Genomic DNA, 22,627 nt, shown 5'->3' with positions numbered 1-22,627 from the left:
CTTGGAACCAATGGCTGCCTGCTCTTTCCTTCGTCTTTCCACGAAAGGGGTGTTTGGGGTAGCAATTACCTCTGCGAGAAGAGTGGGGGAGTGTGAGCCTTGGGAGCTGACCCTCCTTACCGTACCATTTAGGCTGAGAGGAGAGCCCTAAGTAAGGGAAGCTCACCTGTGGTGGAACAGGAGAGGCGTCTATAAAACCAGGCGGCTGGTGGCAGAAAGAGGCTGCAGGGAGGAGAACTGCAGTCGCTGTCCCTGGGATAAGGAGAGAAAGGGGTATTGGCCCCAAGAGGAAGGTTTGGCTAGTAGACCAGGAGGACATAGGGGTCTAGCTAGGGTGGACAATGCAAGCCTGGGACATGCACGGTAGGGAGTACTCTAGGGGTGAGGCAGGAAGGTTTGGGGTAGTACAGAGCTTGGCTGCTGGAGACAGGACCCCTGGACCAGAACCCAGCATAGAGGGTGGGCCTGGGTTCCCCTACAGTCCCTGAAGGACTGGCACGATCCGGGCAGTGATCGTGAAGACCGTCTGGGACTGTTCATCCCAGTCACTGAGGGCGCATGTGTTAGCCGACGGCCAAGGATGTTTGGTGAGGTGCCAGCTATGCCCGTTTATACCATCCGTGACTTTAACTGCTAGGACGCACTGTCCCTTTGCGGCGGGCAGCCCGGGCTAGGCTGACGGATGCCCCAAGGTCCTAACCACCCGTGACTTTAACTGCTAGAGCTCAGAGCTCCTTTGCAGCGGGCAGTCAATACTGACTGACAGGTGCCCCAATGGCAGCACTAAGAGCCTCTCCACACCCGTGACTTTAACTGCTAGAGCTCAGAGCTCCTTCGCAGCGGGCAGCCAGGATTGACTGACAGGTGCCCCAAGAGTTTGCCCCGTGGAGGCAGCACAACTCAACGCTAGGCTCTTAGTACTCTCACCTAATGGCCAGGCTTTAGAGCCAAAACGGCTGAGGTTCTTTAATTGTGTTGGCTGCTTTACAGTAAACCAGAGAAAACAAGTCAGGCTTATGCATAAATGGTTACCAAAATTTATTAAGCTAGATTCTAATCATGTGGTTACAAAATTGCTAGTGCCTACTTATTTAAATGTAGAGATGTTACACACACAAACAAGTTACAAAACTGAAGCCACAATCCCAAAGAAAGAAAACAAAGTATAGAGCTCTATTTCAAAATATGTGTACACTAAAGATAGGAGATCAGGTGTGGGTGCTTCTTACCCTCCTTGCATCTCTCGATTCCAGCGGTGCCAAGCCAGGATCGGTCACTTAATTCCGTGGAAAGACGAATAAGGGACAAGGCGTAGGGACCCTCTTAGCTGCAGAAGCCTTGGGAGGCTGTCACTTATCTGACCAGCAGATAGATAGTGAAAAGCACTCAAAAATCATGGTGCTGTAGGTCCCCTACTTATACCTCTGTACTCCTTTATTCTCTTTCTCCTTTCTTATGCCAAATTGAGGCTGGTCTGTCGGGGTGACGCCAGCTTTCACAAGAGAAGTTTACACTTGCAAGGGAGAGAAACAATAAGTTTCGACTACTGGACATTTCTTTTATCAGGGTAAATATTTTCCCACCTAGGATGTTGGTGTGTGTGCATCACGCTATTTAGTTGGGGCTAAGAGCCATGTCTGTCACAGGGCCTCTGCCTGCTGTGAGCTTAATCGTTGTATCTGTTCCCAGAGGCACATTGTAGCAGCACACCTGTGCTTTCACAGCTTCAAAGGCTGTGCTGGAATATATGTTAAGTGCCCTGTTCCTGCTTCCTCCTTGTTTCCAGCAATGCTGGTCTGAGGGGGGGGGGGGCTGGCTGTCTGGCTACAGCATGCCTGGGAGGCTGTGGAGGACTTTGTAGAACCTCGGAAGAGGAGGACCATTGTGACTTGGCTGGAGGGCTAAGCCATGGAGACGAGGCGCTGCAGCTTCTGAGGAGCAAGAGAGGGGCCCCAGAGCAAGACAGCAGGCCAAGGAACAGCAAGAAGAGGGCACCAGGCTGAAAGAGCTGAGCCCCAGAGCAGCCAGCAGGAGGTGCCCCTAGTGGTGACTGGCAAACCCCATAACGGCAGCAGAACTGGACACAGCATTCCAGCAGTAGTTGCACCAGTGCCAAATATACAGGTAAAATCACCTCTCCCCTACTCCAGATTCCCCTGTTTATGCATCCCAGGATCGCATTAGCCCTTTTGGCTGCAGTCTTGCACTGGGAGCTCATGTTCAGCTGATTATCCATCACAACCCCCAAGTCTTTCACAGAGTCACTGCTTCCCAGGATAGAGTTCCCCATCCTGTAGGTGTGGCCAATATTCTTGGTTCCTAGATGTATACATTTATGTTTAGCCATATTCAAATGAATATGGTTTGCTTGAACCCTGTATCAGTGACCTGTAATCTCCAGTATTTACCACTTCCCTAATCTTTGCATCATCTGCAAACTTTATCAGCAATTATTTTGTTTTCTTCCAGGTTGTTGATTAAAATGTTAAATAGCATAGGGCCAAAAACTGAACCCTGGGTGACACCCTCCCCCTCCCCCGAAACACACTTGTTCAATGACAGTTTCCCATTTATAATTACATTTTGAGATATGGCATTTAGCCAGTTTTTAATCCATTTAGTGTGTGACAAGTTAATTTTGTATTATGCTAGTTTTTAATCAAAATGTGATACCAAGTGAAATGCCTTACAGAAGTCTATTACATCAATACTATTACCTTTATCAGCTAAACTTGTAATCCCATAAGAGATATGAGGCGGTTTGACAGGATCTATTTTCCATAATCCCATGTTGATGGGCAGTTATTACATTGTCCTCTTTTTATTCTTTATTAATGGGTTACTATATCAGCTGCTTCATTATCTTGTCCAGGATTAATGTAAGGCTGACAGGCCTATAATTACCCAGGTTATCCAGTTTAATTATTGGCACAACATTAACTTTCTTCCAGTCTTCTGGGACATCCCCAATTTTCTGAGATGTATTGAATATCATTAATGGTCCAGCAGTTCTCTTGGCCAGCTCTTGTAAAACTCTTGGATGGAAGTTATCCAGGCCTGCTGATTTAAAAATGTCTAAGTTTGGTAGCTGCTGTTTAAAATCCTGCTGAGATACTAGTGTAATGAAAAGAGTCATCATATGATACAACTACATCATACAGCTTTTTCCCAAATACAGAACTGAAATATTTATATAACACTTTTGTTTTTTCTGGCATTATTATTGACAATTCTATTTCTAACTAGCAATAGACTGATACCATGTTATGATTCTTTTGTTTTCTAGTACATTTTTAAAATGTATTGTCCTTAACTCTGCTGGCAATGGATTTTTCCTTGAGTCCTCTTGCTTCCCTTATCATTTTTCTACTATTCCTAGCTTCTGATTTCTATCCATTACTATCAAACTGCCTTGTCTTCCATTTCTTATATATATATTTTCTATTACTGACTTCACTTCCCTCTAAGTTAGGTTGGTTTTTTTTGCCAGTGTGGTCTTTCTTCTGGATTGTGACTTCTTTGGATATCTAATGAAATGTTTTTAAACAATTCCTAAATCTCATTCAGAATGGTTTTTAAGGGGGGACAAGGACTGGGATGTGGTTGTGGCTAGACAAGGCAGGATGGGTGAGGCAATGGGGGTTGTCAGCCTGGGTGGAGGGGGATGGGTGCATAGGCACGGACTCTGTGGGTGCTCCAGGGCTGGAGCACCCACAGGGAAAAATTAGTGGGTGCTCTGCAGGCACTGGCAGCCAAGAGCCCCTCCCCGCCCCCCCCCATCCTCCGAGTGTGCCGCATCCCTGCTCCTCCGCCTATTTCCCAGCGCTTGCTGCCACCAAACAGTTGTTTGGCAGCATAGCAAGCTCCGGGAGGGAGCAGAGAGGAGCAGGAACGTGGCATGCTCAGGGGAGGAGGTGGGACTGAGCCGGGGATTTCAGGAAGGAGTCGGAATAGGGGCAGGGAGGGGGCGAGGACTTTGGGGAAGGGGTTGGAATGGGGTCAAGGCAGGGGCGGCAGGGCAGGGCTGGGGGCAGAGGGGCGTCGAGCACCCACTGGTGCGAGCAGGAATTGGCACCTATGGATGGGTGAGGTGATGGGAGCTTTTTTTAGCTAGGCAGCGGGATGGGTGAGGCACTTTGTGTCCTCATCTATGGAGCACGGTCATGGCCCCACTGGACACTACCACTGTGCATGAGGACACGTGCCCATCTGAAGTGGAATACCCTGGCCCAGCGGCTGTAGGAGCAGTTCCTGGCGGGTCAGTCCCTCTTCTTCTCGCTGGGCCAATTCCACAGGTGAGCTGAAAAGGAAACTGGAACAACACAAACTCCTTCATGTGCACTAAAACGGGAGGGGGTCTCCTAAGCAGCCTTTGAACCTGGGCCCCTCAGCCCCAGCTATGAGAACAAAGGCTGTGCGGGTCAACCACAGCAGAGGGGACCCAGCCTTGGCCCGTGGGATTCGCTGTTTGCCAGGGCTCATGGGCGTGGGTTTTGTTTCGGGCCCAAGGAGGTATGTGTGGCCGAGGGGCTACGTCTGCGCGTACGCAGACAGCGATGTGGCACAGTCAGTCTGCGCTGCAGGGCTCAGCCACCCAGTCTGTCCCCCTGGGCACCCGGGGGCTACTCCCAGCTCTGCCATGAGGAACCTTGGTTTGCAGCTGGCCCTGCTAAGGAATTTCACACTCCCACTGCCCAGAGAGCCCACAGCCAGCTCTCAGGGGCTTCGCCCTCGAGTGCCTGGCCCCAGAGGCACTGAGCTGTGGCCATGGGGAAGAACAGAAGAGCTGCCTTGGGCCACTTGAAAATTAATGCACACTTTAAATTTAGCCCACTGGGGCCACCCATAGCCCCCTCTTATCCCAGCCTTGGGCTCCCCCTACAGCTCTTCCAATAGCCCTCAATCCTGACCCTCAGCTCCCTGCTGGCCCATCCCTAGGCTCCTCCTACCCCCAGCTATGCCAGTGCCCTCAATGCTGACCCACAGACCTCTGCTGCACCAGCCCTGCCTGCTAGTGCCCCTCAATCCCAACTCGCAAGGCTCCCCCCGCTCCCCCATGCTAGCTGTTGCTCCCTGTCTTTCTTTCTCCCACAAGCTGCTCCTTGGCAGCAGGGAGAAGACCAGGGGGTGACGCTGGCCCTGCTGGCTGCTGTGCCTAGTCCCCTCTCTGGTGCCCTCACCCCAGCCCCGCCTATGCTGCCCGCCAAGCCAGAGCCAGGGAGGGCGAAGGACCTGCAGGACCAGGCAGGCGAGTTCAACGCTGAGTCTTTACTAAACCAAAATCTACACAGGGCGAAGCACAGAGCAGGGGGCAAAGGCAGCGATGGGCAGAGAGCACAGAGCATGATGGGAGAATGAGGATAGGCCAGCACAGCGGGCATGTCTGAGGCAGGAGTGATTCCCTGAGAGCAGGCTGGGTTGCTAGCTGCCCTTGCTGCCCCTGTGGCCCTCGTCCCCCTTGGAGCAGGGTCCTTCGGCTCCGGGACACCTACCCTCCCCAAACATGCACTGAGAGGATGGCACTGCCCTTCCTGGGCAACACAGCAGCAGCCTGGGGGGGCACCAGTGTGGGAGGGCACCACTTGGATTACAGGGCCTACATGGTGGGGCAGACACCTGGCCTGGAGGGGTCATTCCTAGGCAGCCCCCTTGGCATTTCCCCCCTCCCAGCATCTGTCTCCATGGGGGCAGTGGGGTAGGGGCAGCTCGGAGACACAGGGGAAGCTCTCTCCCTACTACCCAAGCAGCTGGAGATGGGGAAGCAAGAGGCTGGGCTAGGAGGGGCAGGAGCTCCCAGAGATGGGATGGAGGAAGCTGTGCCCCTCTCCCCAGGAAGATGAAGGAGTCAGACGAAGACTATTTAGCCCCTTTGGAGGGGCCCTCCTAAGGTCAGCCAGGCCTTCTCCCCCCATGGCAGTCAGGCAGCCTGTGGGTTGTACGGTGTTGGGCGGCTGGGCTGGGTGGGCCCGACACTCCCGTCACAGCAGGGCGCAGGTACCCTTGCGCTTGATCTCGGAGGCAGAAGATAGCAGCCCCATTTTGCGCTCACTGTAGGGTGGGTAGCGCAGGGAGTTCATGGTCTCCAGGCCCATGCTGCGCAGGAGGCAGGCGCGGTGGTGAGAGAAGGTGTCAAAGCTGAACTTGCCGTGGTACGAGCCCAGCCCACTGTTCCCTAGAAATAGAGCAGAGCTCGGACATGGGCACATGCCAGGGCCCAGCCGCGCTCACCCTCACAGTACGATCCCAGCCCACTGGGCCCTGCCCACAGTATGATCCCTGCCCACTGGGCCCTGCCTACGCAGCGTGGCTCAGTCATGGGGCCCAGCCACACACATCCCCCCCCCCACGGTACGGTCACGGGGCCCAGCCACACACACACACACACCCCCACGGTATGATCCCTGACCACGGAGCCCTGCCCACACAGCGTGGCTCAGTCACGGGGCTGAGCCCCCACCACACACACAGTATGATCCCAGCCCACAAGGCCCTGCCCATACAGCGCAGCTCAGCCATGGCATAGCTGCAGGCCCTGGTCACATCGGAGGAGATGCAGCCAAGCAGCGTGTCCGTGGGCCGCTCTGTGCAGTCCCAGTGCCCCAGCCAAGGCCCAGTGTATGCACCATGCCCTGGGCAGAGACGCTGGGCCCTGCTCCCAGCCCGGATATCTGGAGGCAGCTGGGTCAGCAGTGGGAGGCTGCACGGCTCCGGGCTGTGATGGCTGGAGCTGATTAGAGCCAGGCCCCGACGTGCCACAGCCTGTTCCAGGAGCCCCATGGCAGACAGGCCCCTTCCCCAGGCTGTGCATCTAGCAGCCCCCCAGAGGCTCGGCCCCAGGCTGGGGGGCAGGGAACAGGGGCAGGCTGGGGGCCCAGACGTACCAATCCCACCAAAGGGCAGTGAGAGCAGCGTCATTTGCATTATGGGGTCGTTGGCACCAAAACCACCGCTGCTCGTCCGCTCCAGCACCCGGTGCACCAGCTGGGGGGAAGCAGAGATGGGGAGTGAGGGAGCCCCATTCCTGCCTGATACTGGGGCAGCTGGGGGTGGGTGCCACCCCATCAGCTGGCCAGGAGCCCCTCCCACACAGCTGCTTCCCTCTGGGAAGGGCGACCAGGCCCGGGGCAGGGTCTGGGACACTGGGGCCGTCTCTCCAATTCCTACCCAGCCCAGCCATGTTCTCCAGCCCGTCCTCTCCTGCCCCCTTGCCCTCGCCATGCGGTTACATCACTGCCCAGGCAGGTGCAGTTCAGCCCTCGCCTTGTAACAGCCACACTCCTCCCCACTTCTCCCACCAGGGTGGTGCCCCACGTGTTCTCCCAGGACAGTCAGACCGTCCGACACAGAAGCAAGGGGGCTACAGGTACCAGGGCAGCCTCTGCCACCCACCAGCCAGTGCCACGCACTGTGCTCATGATGCCCAGAGGGTGACTCTGCGGCTGGGGCCTTGTGCGGACCCCTGAAGGGCCCCAGTTGTGTCCTCACGGCTGACAGAGACCTGGGCTGGTTTCATGTCAGTCGTACAGTCTCACAGTACCACCCCCATCTGGACGCTTTCACTCCGCTTCACAGCGATTCAGCTTTGGCCTATTCCCAATCTACTGGAGCTAAGTCCAGTGCATCTGCTCCTGAACCCAGCCAAGAGTGTCCACATGGGGGGCGGCTGACCTGGGGTGCAAAGCAGAGCCATTTTCCTGTGGAGACTGGCCCCAGGGTCGGGGCGGGGGGTTGCACTGGCCCAGCAGTAAATGGGTGAAAGGCCGGTTCCAGCATGAGTCCTCAGGCAGAACTAACCCTAGATCCCTGCCCCGCACCTTGCTGTCAGCGGCGAAGACGTACACGACCAGCGGCCGCTCCCGGCTGTTGATGAAGGCGATGGCTTCGTCCACGTTGGGCACAGTGACGATGGGCAGGACAGGCCCGAAGATCTCCTCCTGCATGGCAGGCTCCGATGGCTGCACGTCCACCAGCACCGTGGGGGCTGTGGGGAGGGGGCATCACTCACTGCACAGGGGCACATGGCAGCCCTCATCTGCCATGGGTCTGCCCTCATCCAGCCCTGCCCTGGCACCGGAGCTCCCCACAGGCCCTGCCCTGCCACCAGAGCTCCCAGCACTCATTTCTCCACCATCAGGGCTCCCCTGGATCCGCAGGCCAGAACCCAGCTCCCTGGCAATAGGTCCCCCAGAGCCCCGTACCCTGGCCAGGGCCCTCACCGATGTAGCGCTCCTTCTCGTCCGTCTGCCCCCCGATGGCCACGCGCCCGCTGCCCAGCAGGGCCCGGATGCGCTGGAACTGCTTGTCACTGATGATGCGGGCGAAGTCGGGCGACTCCCGGGGGTCGGGGCCGAAGAACTGGGTGATGGCGTGGCGCAGGGCGGGCAGCAGCTTCTCCTGCGTCTCCGCACTGCACAGTACGTAGTCGGGCGCGACGCAGGTCTGCCCCGCGTTGAAGCAGCGCCCCCAGACCAGCCGGTTGGCCACATTCTGCATGTCGCTCTCGTCAGCCACGTAGCAGGGGTTCTTGCCCCCCAGCTCCAGCGTCAACGGCGTCAGGTGCGTGGCCGCAGCTGCCATCACGATCTTGCCCACTTGGGGGTTGCCTGTGGGGGTTGGGGAGACGCGTCAGGGCACAGACCTGCCACTCTTCCACCCGAGGATGCAGGCAGCCTCGGCCTCACCCAGGAGGAGGAAGGACCCTGCATCTGGCTGGGAGCTCCAGTCACTCCCAGGCCCAGTCTTCAGGGGCCTCAGGGCTCGGAGAGTCACTCAGCTGGGATCCCAGCCCTGGAGAGCCTCCTCTTGGCCCAGTCAGGACAACCCCGAGGGGCCCAGAGCCACTGGCCAGGCCCCAAGTGTGGGCCCTGGCAATGGGCTCTGGGGGGAGCTCCCTGGGAGAGGGTAGGCAGAGGACGTGTGTAGGGGGGGGCTGGACAGTGCCCTCTGGTGTGGAAGGGGAGGGAACCATGGGAAGGGCTGGGCCACTCAGGACATACCAGTGAAGAAGATGTAGTCAAACTTGTTCTCCAGCAGCTGGGTGGTCTCCACGGGGCCCCCAGTCACCACAGCAAAGCAGTCCTGCAATCGGAGAGGGGAGGGTGTTTGGGGTGATCCTCATCCTGCCTCCTTTACTCTGCCCCACTCCTGCCCATTACTGTACTGTTTCCCCTCTCTGCTCCCTGTGGCCCTGTCCCCGTCACTCTGGCTACCAGCACTGATGGGGCATTGGGGGGGAAGGGGGGCACTGGGGAGCAGCTCAGTGGGTGCGGGGATGCAGTGGTCGAGGTATTGGGGAGCACAGAGGATAGCTGGGTGTGGGAGGCTGGGGCAGGGGACTGGGCACGGTGCTAGGCATGAAGAAGTGGCTCAGCGCCTGGGGAACAAATGGGCATGGTGCCAGGGGAGGGGGCAGCTCCTTACCTTGTCCAGGTAACTGGGCAGCACCTCAGCCACGAGCTTCTCAGTGCTGCTGCTGATTTCGGAGGGTTTGATGATGACACAGTTCCCTGGTGGGGCAGGGGGGACGTCACTAAGCAGCACAGACACCTCCCCTCCCCAGGGCCTTGCCGCAGCACCCCGACCCACCACTGGGGAGCACTGCAAGGATATGCCCCCCAAGAAAACACCAGGAGCCTCATTTGGTGCTGGGGCAAGGCTCTGGGTCAGGAGCCCTGCCTTGGAGCACTTGGGCACCATGCTGGGGGTGGGCCCTCTTTGCCTGGGGCAGGTTCCAGGCTTTGGAGTTTTAGGTCCCTGACTCACCAGCAGCGATGGCCCCAACCAGGGGCACCAGGATGAGGTGCAAGGGGTAGTTCCAGGGCCCGATGATCAGCACCACGCCGTGGGGCTCCTTCCGGATGAAGGCCGTGTCGAGCTGAGTAACCTGCAGGGGAGGCCTCGGCATCAGGACCTGGGCAGAACAGGTCCCAGGTCCAGGGGGGGACTGAACTCGCCCATGGGGATAGGAGTCCTAGCACGGTCATGGGGGCACGTCCCAGTTCAGCCCTGGATGCTTGTTCCCACCCGCTGCAGGCCTCGACCTGTGGGTGTGTTTCCTCCCCTATCCCCGCAGCTCAGCCCCGGGGGCGCATCTCCCCATTACCAGATTCTTCACCACAAACTCGTCCTTCATCCAGCTGGACAGGTTGTTGAGCGCGTAGTTGACCTCGTTCTTGACCAGCATGACCTCAGAGAGCTCCGCTTCCAAGCGGGGCTGGGGGCATACAGCAGCGTTATCTTCAACCCCTACCCATCAGGGACCCCCCCACCAGATACACAGCTCTGCCCATCCACCACTACTGACCCTGGGGGCGGTGTGGGGCAGGGATAGGACCAGCTGGGGGAAGCTCACGGGGTTGGGGGCAGATGCAGTGCCATCTCCCCTGGCAAAAGGACCCCTCATGGGTCAGTGCGGTCCCCGGGCCAGTGGTGCCTGGACTCTGCGCCAACACCAGACTCTCACACAGCCACCTGGGCGCATGAGGCCTTCTGCCAGCTCCGGGCAGCCAGGAGATGCTGACCCATGCCGGTAGGCGATCCCTGGCCTCAGATCTTCTTGCCTTTGTCACCTCCCAGCTGGCCCCAAGCAACGCGACAGGCCTCGGCACAGAGCCGTCCCGCCCGCAGGAAATGCCAGCTGGGGCAAGTCACCGTAGCACATCTCCTCAGCACCACAGGAGCCCTCACCCCATAATCTCGCCCTGCACTGGCGCCCCATGGACAAGAGAGACCAGGGCTGGGTCAGGCGCGTCTCAGCGCTCCATGGCCTGGGCCCGGCGTATCTAACAGAGCCTAAAGCCCAGGGAGGGGGACCGGCGTTGACAGCTCCACTCCTTGGGCCAGGGGGACTCTCTGCCACCAGGCAAAGCTGGTCTGTGCAGGAGACAGAGCCTCCTCCGGGGCCAGTCACAGCCCAGGGAACGAACTGTCCTGGGAACTACGGTTCATCCCAGCCTTCCCCTCCAAGGGCCAGGTGCTGCTCCCAGTGGCCTTCACTGACAGAACCCAGAGCAACAAGGACATTTAACTAGACCCTACCAAAACACCCCCACCTGCACACACACAGTCCTGCCCCCAGGGGAGAAGAGAGGGGACCACATGCTGCAGTCACCTCGCGTAATGCACAACCCACAGCCCTCGGCTCCTGCGGGTAGGAGGGTGGGCCAGAAACCTGGGCAGATGAGGCCCCAGTGCACCCCCTGCTAACTGCGCTGTGGGGGATCCCCAGGGAGATCCCCATTCCCCCTCCAACCCTTCCCTACAGGGAGACCTGCCCCCCACTTGCCCTGCGCTGGGCTTAGCCCCACCCGGCTCACCTTGCGCATGTCCGAGGCCATGGCATCCAGGATAGGCTGCTTCTTGTCATCCAGGAAGCGGCCCAGCGCCTCCAGCTGGGAGACCCGGTGCTCAGCGGTGCGCGTCTTCCCCGTGAGCCACGCAGCGCGCAGGCTGCTCACCAAACCCACATAGGGGTTCATGCTGGTTGGGAGGGGGTAGGTCAGCCTGTCCTGGGAGGACCCAGAGTCCCCCCCGCCCATCCCCAACTCTCATCCACACAGCCGCTGACCCCCACCCACCTTCACGGCCACTGATCCTTCCCCCTGCCCATTCCCACGGCATCTGAGCCTCTAACTCCCCTCCCTCTGCACCCGCTACATATCCCCATACTCTCTGATCCCCTAATCCCCACTCCCTGTCCATCCCCAAGGCCTCTGATCCCCTAACCCCTCTCCCCCTGCAGTCCCTGCCCATCCCCACGGCCTCTGAGCCTCTGACCATGCCCATCCCCACAGTCCCCAACCCTGACCCCTGTCGGGGGGGGGCACAGGCAGTGGGGGGGGGTCTGCCCCCTTCGGGGGGGTGCAAATGGGGAGTGGAGTGGTCCAGCCCCAGAGGGGCCCAAAGGTTGGGAATTTTAGTGAAATCAGGGACGCGGGGGACGGGGGGTGGCAGCGACAACTTGGACACAATCCCACAACCCTCTTCTGCCCCCTACCGCCCCATGAAGCAAGCCCCGGCCTCACCGCCTGATCACCCTGCCCCCGCAGCAGGCCCCGCCCCCAGCACCTGTTCATCTCGCCCCCGCAGCAGGCCCCGCCCCCAGCACCTGTTCATCTCGCCCCCGCAGCAGGCCCCGCCCCCAGCACCTGTTCATCTCGCCCCCGCAGCAGGCCCCGCCCCCAGCACCTGTTCACCTCGCCCCCGCAGCAGGCCCCGCCCCCAGCACCTGTTCACCTCGCCCCTGCAACAGGCCCCGCCCCCGGGTCCGGATCCCCCCCGTACCACGTACCTATCGCGGCTGTTGGGATTGGCACAGCCCCGCCCCCTTCCCGCCATGCTGATGACGATTGGGCACCGGCCCTCCGGCGGAGGAAGGTGATTGGCTGGGCTGGGGCGGGGCTGAACCAGGGGTGGGATCTTGTGGCCCTTCACGCGCTGTGATTTCCTGCCGGGTGACGCGGCCACGGCTCCGCCCCCCGCCTCCTGGGGCAGGGCAGAGACCTAGAGCCGTGAGCGCTGGCGGGGGCTGGGAGCCAGGACTCCTGGGTTCTTTCCCTGCTCTGGGAGGGGAGTGGGGGTCAGAGCAGGGGACGGGCAGGTCTGCTGGGTTAGAGTGGGGGGCTGGGAGCCAGGACTCTTGGGTTCCATCCCTGCTCTGGGAGGGGGGTAGGGGAGAGGCAGGTCTGCTGGGTTAGAGCTGGGGTCTGGGAGCCAGGACTCCTGGGTTGTAGCCTCACTTGGGGAGTGGGGTCTAGTGGTTAGACTGGTGACAGGGACTGGGGGCTAGGGCTCTGGTGTCCTTTCCTGGCTTGGGGAGGGCAGTGGGGTCTAGTGGTTAGAGGCTGGGGGCAGCTGAGAGCCAGGACTCCTGGGTTCTATCCCAGCTCTGTCCTGCAGTTGTTCAGAGCACAGATTTATCCTCCCATCAGTGTCCCGCACAGGTGTGACCCTACTGGCCTGTGGCTCCCTGCTGTCAGTGTGAGGATGGGCTTGCCTGGCCTGTGCTGGGTGTTGGTTTGGTTGGGAGGAGACTCTGCTATTGGGTGCTCTCCCCAGTAAGATGCTCGGAGGGGCAGGGACTGGTGGCTTAGCGCAAGAGCCCAGCGCTGCCACTGCCCTCCTAGGCCCTAACCCTGCTTCAGTCAGCAGGGCTTGGCCTGGGCCCCCTTTGTGTGGTGGTGGGGGGGTCTGGCTGCCCCAAGTCTTAAACCTGCTAGCCCACCCACTGGGCTCTGCACCCCACAGCTGAGGTGACCCACAGAGCTTGGTGTCTCTCGGCACTCAGCCCCTCACCCAGCAGCTTTGGAGTCCGTCTTGCCTGTGGGCGCCTTCCCTGGGGTGTCTCTGTTTGTGTCCATGTTGTGACCCTGGAAGGTGTTGGTGGCTTTCAACAAACGTGTCTTTGATCTATAGAAAGTCAAAGAACTGGTTAAAGTCAATGGCTGTGCTAAGCACCTGTCATTCAGGCCAAAGGAATGGAGCCATTAAATGTCCCTTTGTGTAGTGGTAGCTGGAAACACCAGGAAGCCACTGTCCAAGGCAATGAACCTCATGGCAAAGCTAATCACAAGCTAAGGAGCTTTCCTGGGATTGATTGCAAATGTGGGGGGTGGGCAAAGGGGGGATACTGATTTGTTGTGTGTGAAAAAGCAGCCAGGCTGCAAGAGATGCAGCAGAGAGTGGGGCCCTGGAGGAAGCAGAGACTGGGCTGCCTTTGGGCAGGGAGCTCTCTGGAGGGGCAGCCTTGGATTTCTGAGCAAGGGACCTGCCTCCTGTTTCTTTGCTGGGCACAGGGGACCGGACTCTGGCTGCATTCTTTGGGCAGAAATGGGATTGCACCAAAGAACAGCCCTGACACGTAGCCCCCATTTCTGCTTCTAATGGAAACAGCCTGGTAAGGCCTGAATGAACGGCTGGGGCTAGGGTGACCAGATGTCCCGTTTTTAAAGGGACAGTCCCATTCTGGAGACTTTTTTTTATATAGGTGCCTATTACCCCCCACCCCCCGTCCCAGTTTTTCACAGTTGCTATCTGGTTACCCTAGCTGGGGCCAAAGGGACGATAATGTTTTCAGCTGCAAAGGGAAATGCCCCACAAATGCTGCACCTGGCGTGTGTGTGTGTGGGGTGGGGCGGGGTGGGTGCCCTGCTGGAGCTGAGGATGTGAAGGATTTACTGTGGATGGACTGAGGAAAGCCCCCGCGATGGGTACAGCAACCAGGCAGAGCTAAGGGTGGCCATGCGTGCTGTGAGTTCCCTTAACCAAGAGACCCTGATGCAGCCCACCTGGACAGGTGGGGACTCTCTCTGTCCTAGGGGCTGGAGCAATGGGGTTATCTCCAGGAGGAGAAATGGGTTCCTTGCATGTACACAGCTCAGGGGTGACGACGCAGCCCTGGAGTGGGCCTACCAATGCTGGGAACCCTGCTTCCCTGCCTCACCGGCTCCTGGGAGCCTGGAGCGACTACTGGGTTACGAGAAGCTTTGCAGGGAGTCAGGCCTATCCTGATTTCCCCAACTGCTGTTCAAGGGGTCACTTCCTATCCCACCCCAGGGAGAAGGGTGCCCCAGGCTGCAGCCAAGATAGGCCACACCCCACCCGGCACCCCCTGTACCCCACAACTTCTCTCCTGTGTTTGCCATCCAGCAGGAGAACAGCTGCCTTCAGACGCCTGGCTTCTGCAGTGACTCTGTCAGTCGCTCCAACATCGATGAGGAGTATGGGGTTATTTAGGCTTCAGGGGCGCGGTGTACGGGGCCTTGGAAGTCCTGCAGCCAGTGAGGAAGGAGGTCACTGGCACAGCACTCAGCAGTGCCCAGCTCCAAGGGGGATGCAGCCTATCCCAGCGGAGGGCAGGGGTGGGCACGGAGGAGCACAGAGCACCGCTCGGTCTGTGGCCCTCACCAGATTCAGTAGGGTGTTTAGGGGTACCTATGGGGTACAGGGCAGTGGCAGCCCGGGGAGATGGGATTCGGTCTCAGGATTAGCATATTGGAACTATTGTAAATAGAGGCTTGAACCCATGGCCTCTGGCTCTGAAAGCGGGAGGCACCACTACCCAAGTGCCAGGGCCGACGCCCCTGGCTGGAGGGCGCAGGAGCAGAGCCCTAAGCCTGTGAACATGGTGTGGCCAGCAGAGGGGAGCGGAGACCCCAAAGCTTAGTCTGGGATGCACAGTGAACGCCAGCCCCTTCCTGGGTACATGCCAGGGCTGGGAGCAGGAGTCTGTCACCCAGCCCCACGCCCACTCACGTTCCCAGGCACTTGTAACTGGCCAAACCTGTCAGAGCTGCCAGGCAGCCTCTCTGCCTGGGGGCAGCCCAGGGAAGGGATGAGCCCAACAGCTTCTCCAAGGAATGGGTGCGACCCACCCCAGGCAGGTCTGAGCAGTGAGAGGAGACGTGTGGGTCTAGGAGCCCCTGGGCAACTGGCTCAGATCTCTGCATACAGCTCGGGCAGCAGGAAGAACAGGCCCAAGGAGAGCAGCTGGGACCCATGGGACTCAGCCATCTGACTGCCAGCTCCTCTCCCCTGTCCCAGGGCTGGTCCTCATGGGACCCAGTCCTGAGTCTGAGGGGATTTGCAGTGGGGTAAGCTTCCCCCACCCTGCAATATGTAACCTAATTGCAGTGTGTAACCTATCGTTTAACTTAGCTGCTGTACCAGATGATCAGAGGATAGCTAATGTGATGCCAATTTTTAAAAAGGGATTCAGAGGTGATCCTGGCAATTACAGGCAGGTAAGCCTGACTTCAGTACCAGGCAAATTGGTTGAAACTGTAGTGAAGAACAGAATCATCAGACTCCTGGATGAACATGATGTGTTGGGGAAGAGTCAACATGGTTTTAGTAAAGGGAAATCATGCCTCACCAATCTACTAGAATTCTCTGAGGGGGTCAACAAGCAGGTGGACAAGGGGGATCCAGTGGATATAGTGTACTTGGACTTTCAGAAAGCCTTTGACAAGGTCCCTCATCAAAGGCTCTTAAGCAAAACAAGCAGTCATGGGATAAGAGGGAAGGTCCTCTCATGGATTGGTAACTGGTTAAAAGATTGGAAACGAAGGGTAGGAATAAATGGTCAGTTTTCAGAATGGACAGAGGTAAATAGTGGTGTCCCCCAGGGATCTGTACAGGGCCCACCCAGAGCCCATTTCTGCCCCCCGTGCCTTGGGCATCCCTGCACTGGGCTCTGGCCCTTGCATCCCTGGTGGATCCAGCCTTTCTGCCACCCTGGTGGGAGGAGCAGTGAAATTTTGTCCCCTTCCATGGACAAAACTGAGGCACAGAGCCAGGAAGGGGCTGGCCCTGTTGTTCAGGCACGGGGTGAGACTCAGGAGAACTGGGTTCCCTTCTGGGATCCCTGCCAGCCCTGGATCTCTCAGGGCACTGCTTCCCATCAGTACATCAGGGATAATAGCCCTGGCCCACATGTGTACCTGCTGCCATGGTGAAGAGGCACAGCCCAGCCCAGGTACAGGGCTTTAGCTGGTCCTCAGGCCGCCAGCCCAGGGCTGGGCACAGCGCCCAGTGCCTTACCACAAGCCTCTCCAGGCTCCTCTCACTCACCAGACAGCAGAAGGGCTGGAACCTCCTGGGGCAAGGGGGCAGGAAGCTGCCCAGGGCCCAGCCATGCTGACACTTCCCCACAAGGTGCTATTTGCACTTACTGCATTAGCCACCTAGTGAGCTGGATCCAGCCTACAGACCCCAACGCTGTCCACACGGGGCCACCAGGAGATATCGGACAGCACTGACTCCAACTCATTCCTGCCCTGGGCCTGGATCAGAGCCAGCACTCCCTAGGGGGGAAAGGCCCCCTGCCTATTCTCTGACCCCCTGAGCCAGCCTGCCCTCAACCCTGGGACCAAATAGGAGCTGGCACTTCCTAGAGGGGAAAGACCCCATGTCCCATCCCCACCACACACACCTGAGCAAGCCTGCCCTCCCTAGGACTGGATTGGAGCAGGCACCCCCTAGAAGGGAAAGGCCCTGTTCCAGGCTGGACACCCCATTGGAGTGGCTCAGCGAGGGACCTGTACCTGAGGCACTGCCCATGCACTCCAGGGTTGGGTGCTGTTGAGGTGGGAGCTCAGCACCTTGCTGGCTTCTCGCAGGGATTTCCTCCGACTCAGCCCTCTTGGCAGTGTTGTTTGCTCAGTGCTTCACTCCAGCAGTGCTCGTGGGTGGGTGGCAGCCAATTGGGGCACAGCAGAGAGGGCGGGACGGCTCCCCACCTCTGTGGAAACACAAAGCGGGGTGCAAAGTGTAGAGCAGGGCAGTGCCTCGGAGATGGGGGTGATTGCCAGGGGGCACTGTGAGCACCCCAGAGAGCTGGGCACAGCTGGACCATGCCGCCTCACTGACACGCAGGAACCTGGGGACCAGTACTCCCTGGGAACCACCCTCACACCACCACCCCTGGGACCCTGCGAACCCCACTCCCCTCACACTGCCCACCCCCAGGACCCTGTCCTAGGAACCCCCTCCACTCACAGTGCCCCCCTGGACCCTGCCCTCGGTACCCCCCTTCCCTCATGCTGCCCCCCTGGAAACCTCCCTCCCCTCACACTGACCCCCTGGACCTTGCCCTGGGAACCACGCTCACACCACCGCCCTGGGACCCTGCAAACCCCCCTCCCCTCAAACTGCCCCCCTGGACCCTGCCCTGGGAACCCCCTGCCCTTCACACTGCCCCCCTGGGACCCTGCCCTGGGAGCCCTCCTCCCCTCACACCACCACCCCCTGGGAACCCCCTTCCATTCACACTGCCCCCCTGGGACCCTGCCCCAGGAACCCCCCTCCCCTTATACTGACCCCCTGGACCCTGCCCCAGGAACCCCCATTCCCTCACACTGCCCCCCTGTGAACCCCCCTCCCCTCACACTGACCCCCCGGACCCTGCCCTGGGAACCCCCCTCCCCTCACACACCCACACCCAGACACTGCCCTGGGAATCCCCCTCCCCTCACACTGCCCCCCCAGGAACTCTCCTCCCCCACACTGCTCCCCATGGGACCCTGCCCCAGAGGTTGACTCTCTGGGGCTCAGGCAGATTCCCACCCATCAGCTTGGCTGGGATTAGTCATGATCTGATTCTGAAAACCCCACACCCTAATAATCCCACAGAATCATGTGTGGGAGGTGACACAGCTGGGCCCCTGTGCCAGCACATCTGCCCCTGCCACTGGCATGCCCGGCAGTAACTCACCTCCCGCAGGGATCCACATGCCGGCCGGCTCCTTGCCCTGCTAATTACCGTTCCTGTAAGCAAGGGGTAGTGGCAGTAGTGCCCCAGCTGCAGAAGGGAAACTGAGGCACCAAGACAGGAAACAGCCAGGCCAAAGTCACCTCCAGGAGCTAATGTCAGGGAAAGAGAGCTCCAGGTCCCGCACAGGGGTGAGGCCCAGTTGGCCTTACCTTGCTCCACCTCAGTGTTCTGCATGGGGAGACTCTGTGCTGCCTATGAATCCTCCCCCTGCCATCACTAAGGCAAGGCTGCCAGCCCTGCCCGCAAAGGTGGGGGGCTCTGCAGGGTCCGTGGCTGTGTGACTTGCCCAGCACATCTCCTGCAGCCTGCTGTGGGCCAGGATGCACACTACATGCCCAATCTGGGGGTCCACTTAAGGCACCCTGGCCTGGTCATTCCTAGCCTTTCCCACTGGTTGTTGATTGAGTTTAACCTGAGTCCTCTGCCTTTTCAGTGTGGATGGGGTCCTGTTTCTGCTTCCCCCCTAAGGCCCCAATCCCCTGGCCCCCCCAGGACTAAGTGCCCAGCTCTTCAAAGGTCTTTCAGCTCCCAACATCCGCTGAAATCAAACTCCACTGTCCCTTTGAGGAGCTGGACCCAAGTTCTTTGCCTTGGAATTTCCTTCATTTGCTCTTAATGGTTGTAAATGGCCCCGGGCCATTGGCCCCTGTGGGGCTGCCCTTGGGAGACCTGCCAATGGCCCCTGCCTGCTGCCAGGGGGCCCGACAGACCCTGCTTGTGGGGAGGGGGTGCAGAAACGAGAGGGAAAGCAGGTCCCTGGGGGGAGGGCAGAGCTGACCTAGCGCTGAATGGAGAGGGGAACCCCCCCCCTCCCCCCGGCAACTGCTTCGGCAGGGGGTAGAGCCAGCTGCCGGCCCAGCCTGAGCTGTGGGGAGAGGCATGGGAGGCGCAGGGCTGGCAGGTCCTAGACTCCAGGGCTGGAGGCGCAGGGCCGGACAGGACGCCAGCCAAACGGATCGGCAGCATTGTGCAGGTGCTGTAAGGCCGGCTCAGCGCTTCCTCCTCACGCAATGCTGCATCTGCAACACAGGGCCCCTCCAGCCAGGGCGCCTTGGGATCCAGCAGCCTCTGTCCCTCCCAGAGGTGGGGGAGGCAGAAGGCCGCCCCTCTGCAGACGCCCTGTGTATTAAACAGTAACTAGTTTTAAAAAATAACTTTTCTGCTTATAACAATAATTTTGACACAAATGTGTTTTAGTCTTCATTTAAAAGCGGTGAGAAAACATCAATTCATTTTAAACAACAGGGTTATACATTTCACGTTTGAAATAGTGTGAAATATAAAAAATGTGTTTAATTTATAAAGGGGGGGTCACACTCAGAGGCATGCTGTGTGAAAGGGGTCAGCATTACCAATACAAAAAGTTTGAGAACCACTTCTCTAGGGATGGGGCTCTCTGCTATCGGGGAGAAGGGGAAATCAGCTCTGGTCAGCTTTGTTTGCATCACACTTTAAGCTGGCTTAGCTCCAATTCCGTGTGTTGCAGAGTTTGCTCAGAATTGGTTTCTGTGTCAATTGTCTCAAGGATTGTGCCCTGTACTTGGGACCAGGACAGTGGCATTGCGCTGGGCCCGGGGAGAGGGGTCACTCCAAGCCTGTTGTTAGTGGACTTTGGTTGGGTAAGGAAATCCTAGCTCGTGCAAGAGGAAAGTTGTATTGCAGAGAGTAGAGGGGTTTTGCCCTCTGTGTAGAATGAGGGGTTGTCCTTTGCAGCAAGGCCTGAGAACCCATGGGAGCAGGGCAGAGCCCACAGCTGACTGTGACTCAATTTGAGGATGCACAGCTGGAGCACCACCTTATTCCAACAGCCTGTGGAGAAAGCAGGTGTGCGGGGGTGAATTTACCACAAGCACGGGTGTAATCTGATGAGCTGATTGTGCGCTCAGAGGAGCACAAAGTGAAGCAAGGCTCCTGTGAGTGTCAGGTCGGGTAGTGAAGCTAGCAATGAATGCAGCTGTTCTCACAACTGGCACTTCTGTAGGTGGGGCACCTTGCACCCCAAGAAGGGGGAGTCCAGACCCTCTGATCCCATGGTCAGGCCCAGGTAATAACAGAGAGCTCAAGCCCATCCTTGGATTTCGAGGGGGACCCATGAAGTGTCGCTGCACTAGGAGATCCCAGGAACGCCAAGCTGCGATTCACGATGCTGACTCAGCCGCCTCAGCCCCCTGTGCAATGAACAGGGCGAGCCAGGCACCTTCGAGGGTCAGTGAAGGGTCACCGGATGTCGTTGCGAAAGGGCAGCGGGATTGACAGGATAAGCCCTGCAGGAGGGTTGCCCCGCCTGGAGAAGCAGCGAGCTTTGGTCAAGAAACACGCTCCGAACTCAGCAGAGAGACTGATGCTCAGGAGGCGGTGAGCGGGTCCTGGAGCAGGCCCGTTTTGCGCCAGGGGGTGTGGCTGCGGCAGCCTGGCCAGGGGACGCCCCAGTAGAGGTGCTGAGCTGGCCTCAGCGTGAAGCCTGGCTGGAGCAGCAATGGCACAAAGCAGAGTTCGCCCTGACCTATGGGATCTTCACGCCCCTCCGGCAGGCTGGGCAGAGGCAGAGCTCTTGGTGCAGCACGTCTGCAGAAGGGCTAAGAGATCTGGACTTGGCTAAGGCAGACAGAGGCTCCCTGAATCCAGGGGAAGGGGACGGGTGGGGAGCAGGCTCCGGAAGCACGGAGCTGGGTGTTGCTGGTTTTCTTGTTTGGAAATATACAGAGAGGGGCTCTGGGTTTTTCCATCTCCCGCAATAGAGGGATCCTTGGGGGTCCGTGTTTCCTGTGGTGCTCAACACCTGCGAGGGGGGAGGACAAAGGGCCAAGGGGCAGCAGGGGGCACGTTAATGTCCCGATGTCAGAAATAGGAGCAGGGCAGCAGGGGGGAGCTCTGATTTCTTTTATGTACTGAGCCTGGAGCTTGTTGCTCCCCCAGGCACCTGGCAGATGAGTTCACACAGACATGTGCACACTTGTGTCTACAAATGCACACCCCCCCACACCTGCACCCACACGCACACACCCTCAGGCACACTTGCACCCACACGCACACATCCCTAGGGACACCTGCACCCACACACCCTCAGGCACACTTGCACCCTCATGCGCACAAGTTCTCCCAATACCAGGGGCACCTTGCCCCTTGTAGCTCTCTAAGAGGATGGAAGGTGCTGGCTGCACACACCCCCTTACATGGGGGAAGCCAGACAGCCAGGGAATCCATGTACTCTCACTGTCTGTCTGGGGCTGTCCAGCCAGCCCCCCAGCCAGGGCTTGTCAGGCTGGGTAGCAGGGCCCTGCCACAAGTCCCTATGCCCCCGCCCCTCTGCTCAGCTGGCTGGCCATTCTGCCCACAGGCTGCCCACACCAACAGTGCCATCCCAGGCCTGGGCTTTGGAAGCCAGGGCAAGGCCCCAGGCAGCTCCCCTCCAGAGCAAGGGCCCAGCCAGTGCCCACCTGTACTGCTGCTTGGCAGGATGCAGGTGCATCCCCGAAAGCAGGAACAAAGGCGGGCGATCGAGTTACCAAGGGGCCTCTGGGCAACGTGTCCCCCTGCCGCTCATTCCCTGGGCACGATGCCCAACCCGGCTGCACTGCAACCTTAGCACTGCCCCAGCCAATCTACCCGGCCCAGCTGAGGCCCCCCCTGCGAAGGCTCTCCCTGTCTTTCTGGCCGGGTCCCCCCATCGTGGCATCCGCCCACCTCCTCCTCGGCACCATCCCTGGCAGCGAGCTCCTGCCCGGGGGAGTGGCGACTCCGCCAGTAGCTCCCGCGCCATGCCAGTCTCCGCGCTGGAGTGCAGGTCCCCTTGCCTCAGCGCCCCCTGCCCCTTGTCTCCTCACCGCTGAGCCCACAGGGAAGGCCTTGCTGAGCTGGCACAGGACCCAGCCTCCAGCTTCACCTGCCAGCCTCGCTACTGCTTGGATGGCTGCCCGAAATCCAAGGAGCTGATTGGCCGTGCCAGGGCAGGGGGTGGGAAGCGGCCCTCAAATCTCACCGGGGTTATCCCACAGAGTCAGCCCGGGGCCCGTCTAGCCCGGTGTCCCAGCTCCAGCCAGCTGCTTCAGGACAGCACCAGGATGCCTGCAGTTGTGGGACAGTTGCACCCACCCTGGCTAAGTTCCTGTTCTCGGTGCCATCTAGTAGAAGGAAGTTCCAGAGGTCCATGTAAAATAACACTGAATTTCCTGCTTCAACTTTGAATGCCCCTTGACACTGAAGTTATCTAAACAGACCCCATTCTTGTCCTCTAGTGCTCCCCCGCCACACCCACCCGCTAGTGTCACCCCAAGTGCACGCCCCAGCCATGCCCGCCCATGGTGTCACACCAAAAGTGCTCCCCAGCCATGCCCACTGGCCAGTGTCACACTGAGA

The 22,627-nt window shown here is 59.1% G+C and overlaps 1 protein-coding gene across 1 annotated transcript; it reads right to left on the bottom strand.

The window, feature by feature from the left end:
- Positions 1 to 5,248: 5,248 nt before the first annotated feature.
- Positions 5,249 to 12,372, bottom strand: LOC311522111 (aldehyde dehydrogenase family 3 member B1-like). The gene is made up of 10 exons (XM_084631074.1): positions 12,290 to 12,372; positions 11,316 to 11,478; positions 10,103 to 10,213; positions 9,763 to 9,883; positions 9,421 to 9,506; positions 8,997 to 9,078; positions 8,217 to 8,603; positions 7,815 to 7,981; positions 6,882 to 6,981; positions 5,249 to 6,172 (listed from the first exon to the last, which is right to left on the bottom strand). Exons 1-10 carry the CDS (start codon positions 12,334 to 12,336, stop codon positions 5,979 to 5,981), a joined length of 1,458 nt encoding a protein of 485 aa, XP_084487200.1. The 5' UTR covers positions 12,337 to 12,372; the 3' UTR covers positions 5,249 to 5,978.
- Between the last annotated feature and the right edge of the window lie 10,255 nt (positions 12,373 to 22,627).

The sequence above is a fragment of the Lepidochelys olivacea genome, assembly GCF_965140295.1.
Source record: "Lepidochelys olivacea isolate rLepOli2 genome assembly, chromosome: 6".
NCBI lineage: Eukaryota > Metazoa > Chordata > Testudines > Cheloniidae > Lepidochelys > Lepidochelys olivacea.
This window is presented reverse-complemented; position numbering and strand designations above follow the sequence as displayed.

Excerpts from the sequence above, each read along its gene's own strand:
- LOC311522111 (XM_084631074.1), bottom strand. The coding sequence starts at position 12,336 with ATGGCGGGAAGGGGGCGGGGCTGTGCCAATCCCAACAGCCGCGATAG. Across the intron at positions 11,479-12,289 it reads AATCCCAACAGCCGCGATAG|CATGAACCCCTATGTGGGTT; the intron begins GTACGTGGTACG and ends CCTCCCAACCAG. Across the intron at positions 9,079-9,420 it reads TGCCCAGTTACCTGGACAAG|GACTGCTTTGCTGTGGTGAC; the intron begins GTAAGGAGCTGC and ends CTCCGATTGCAG.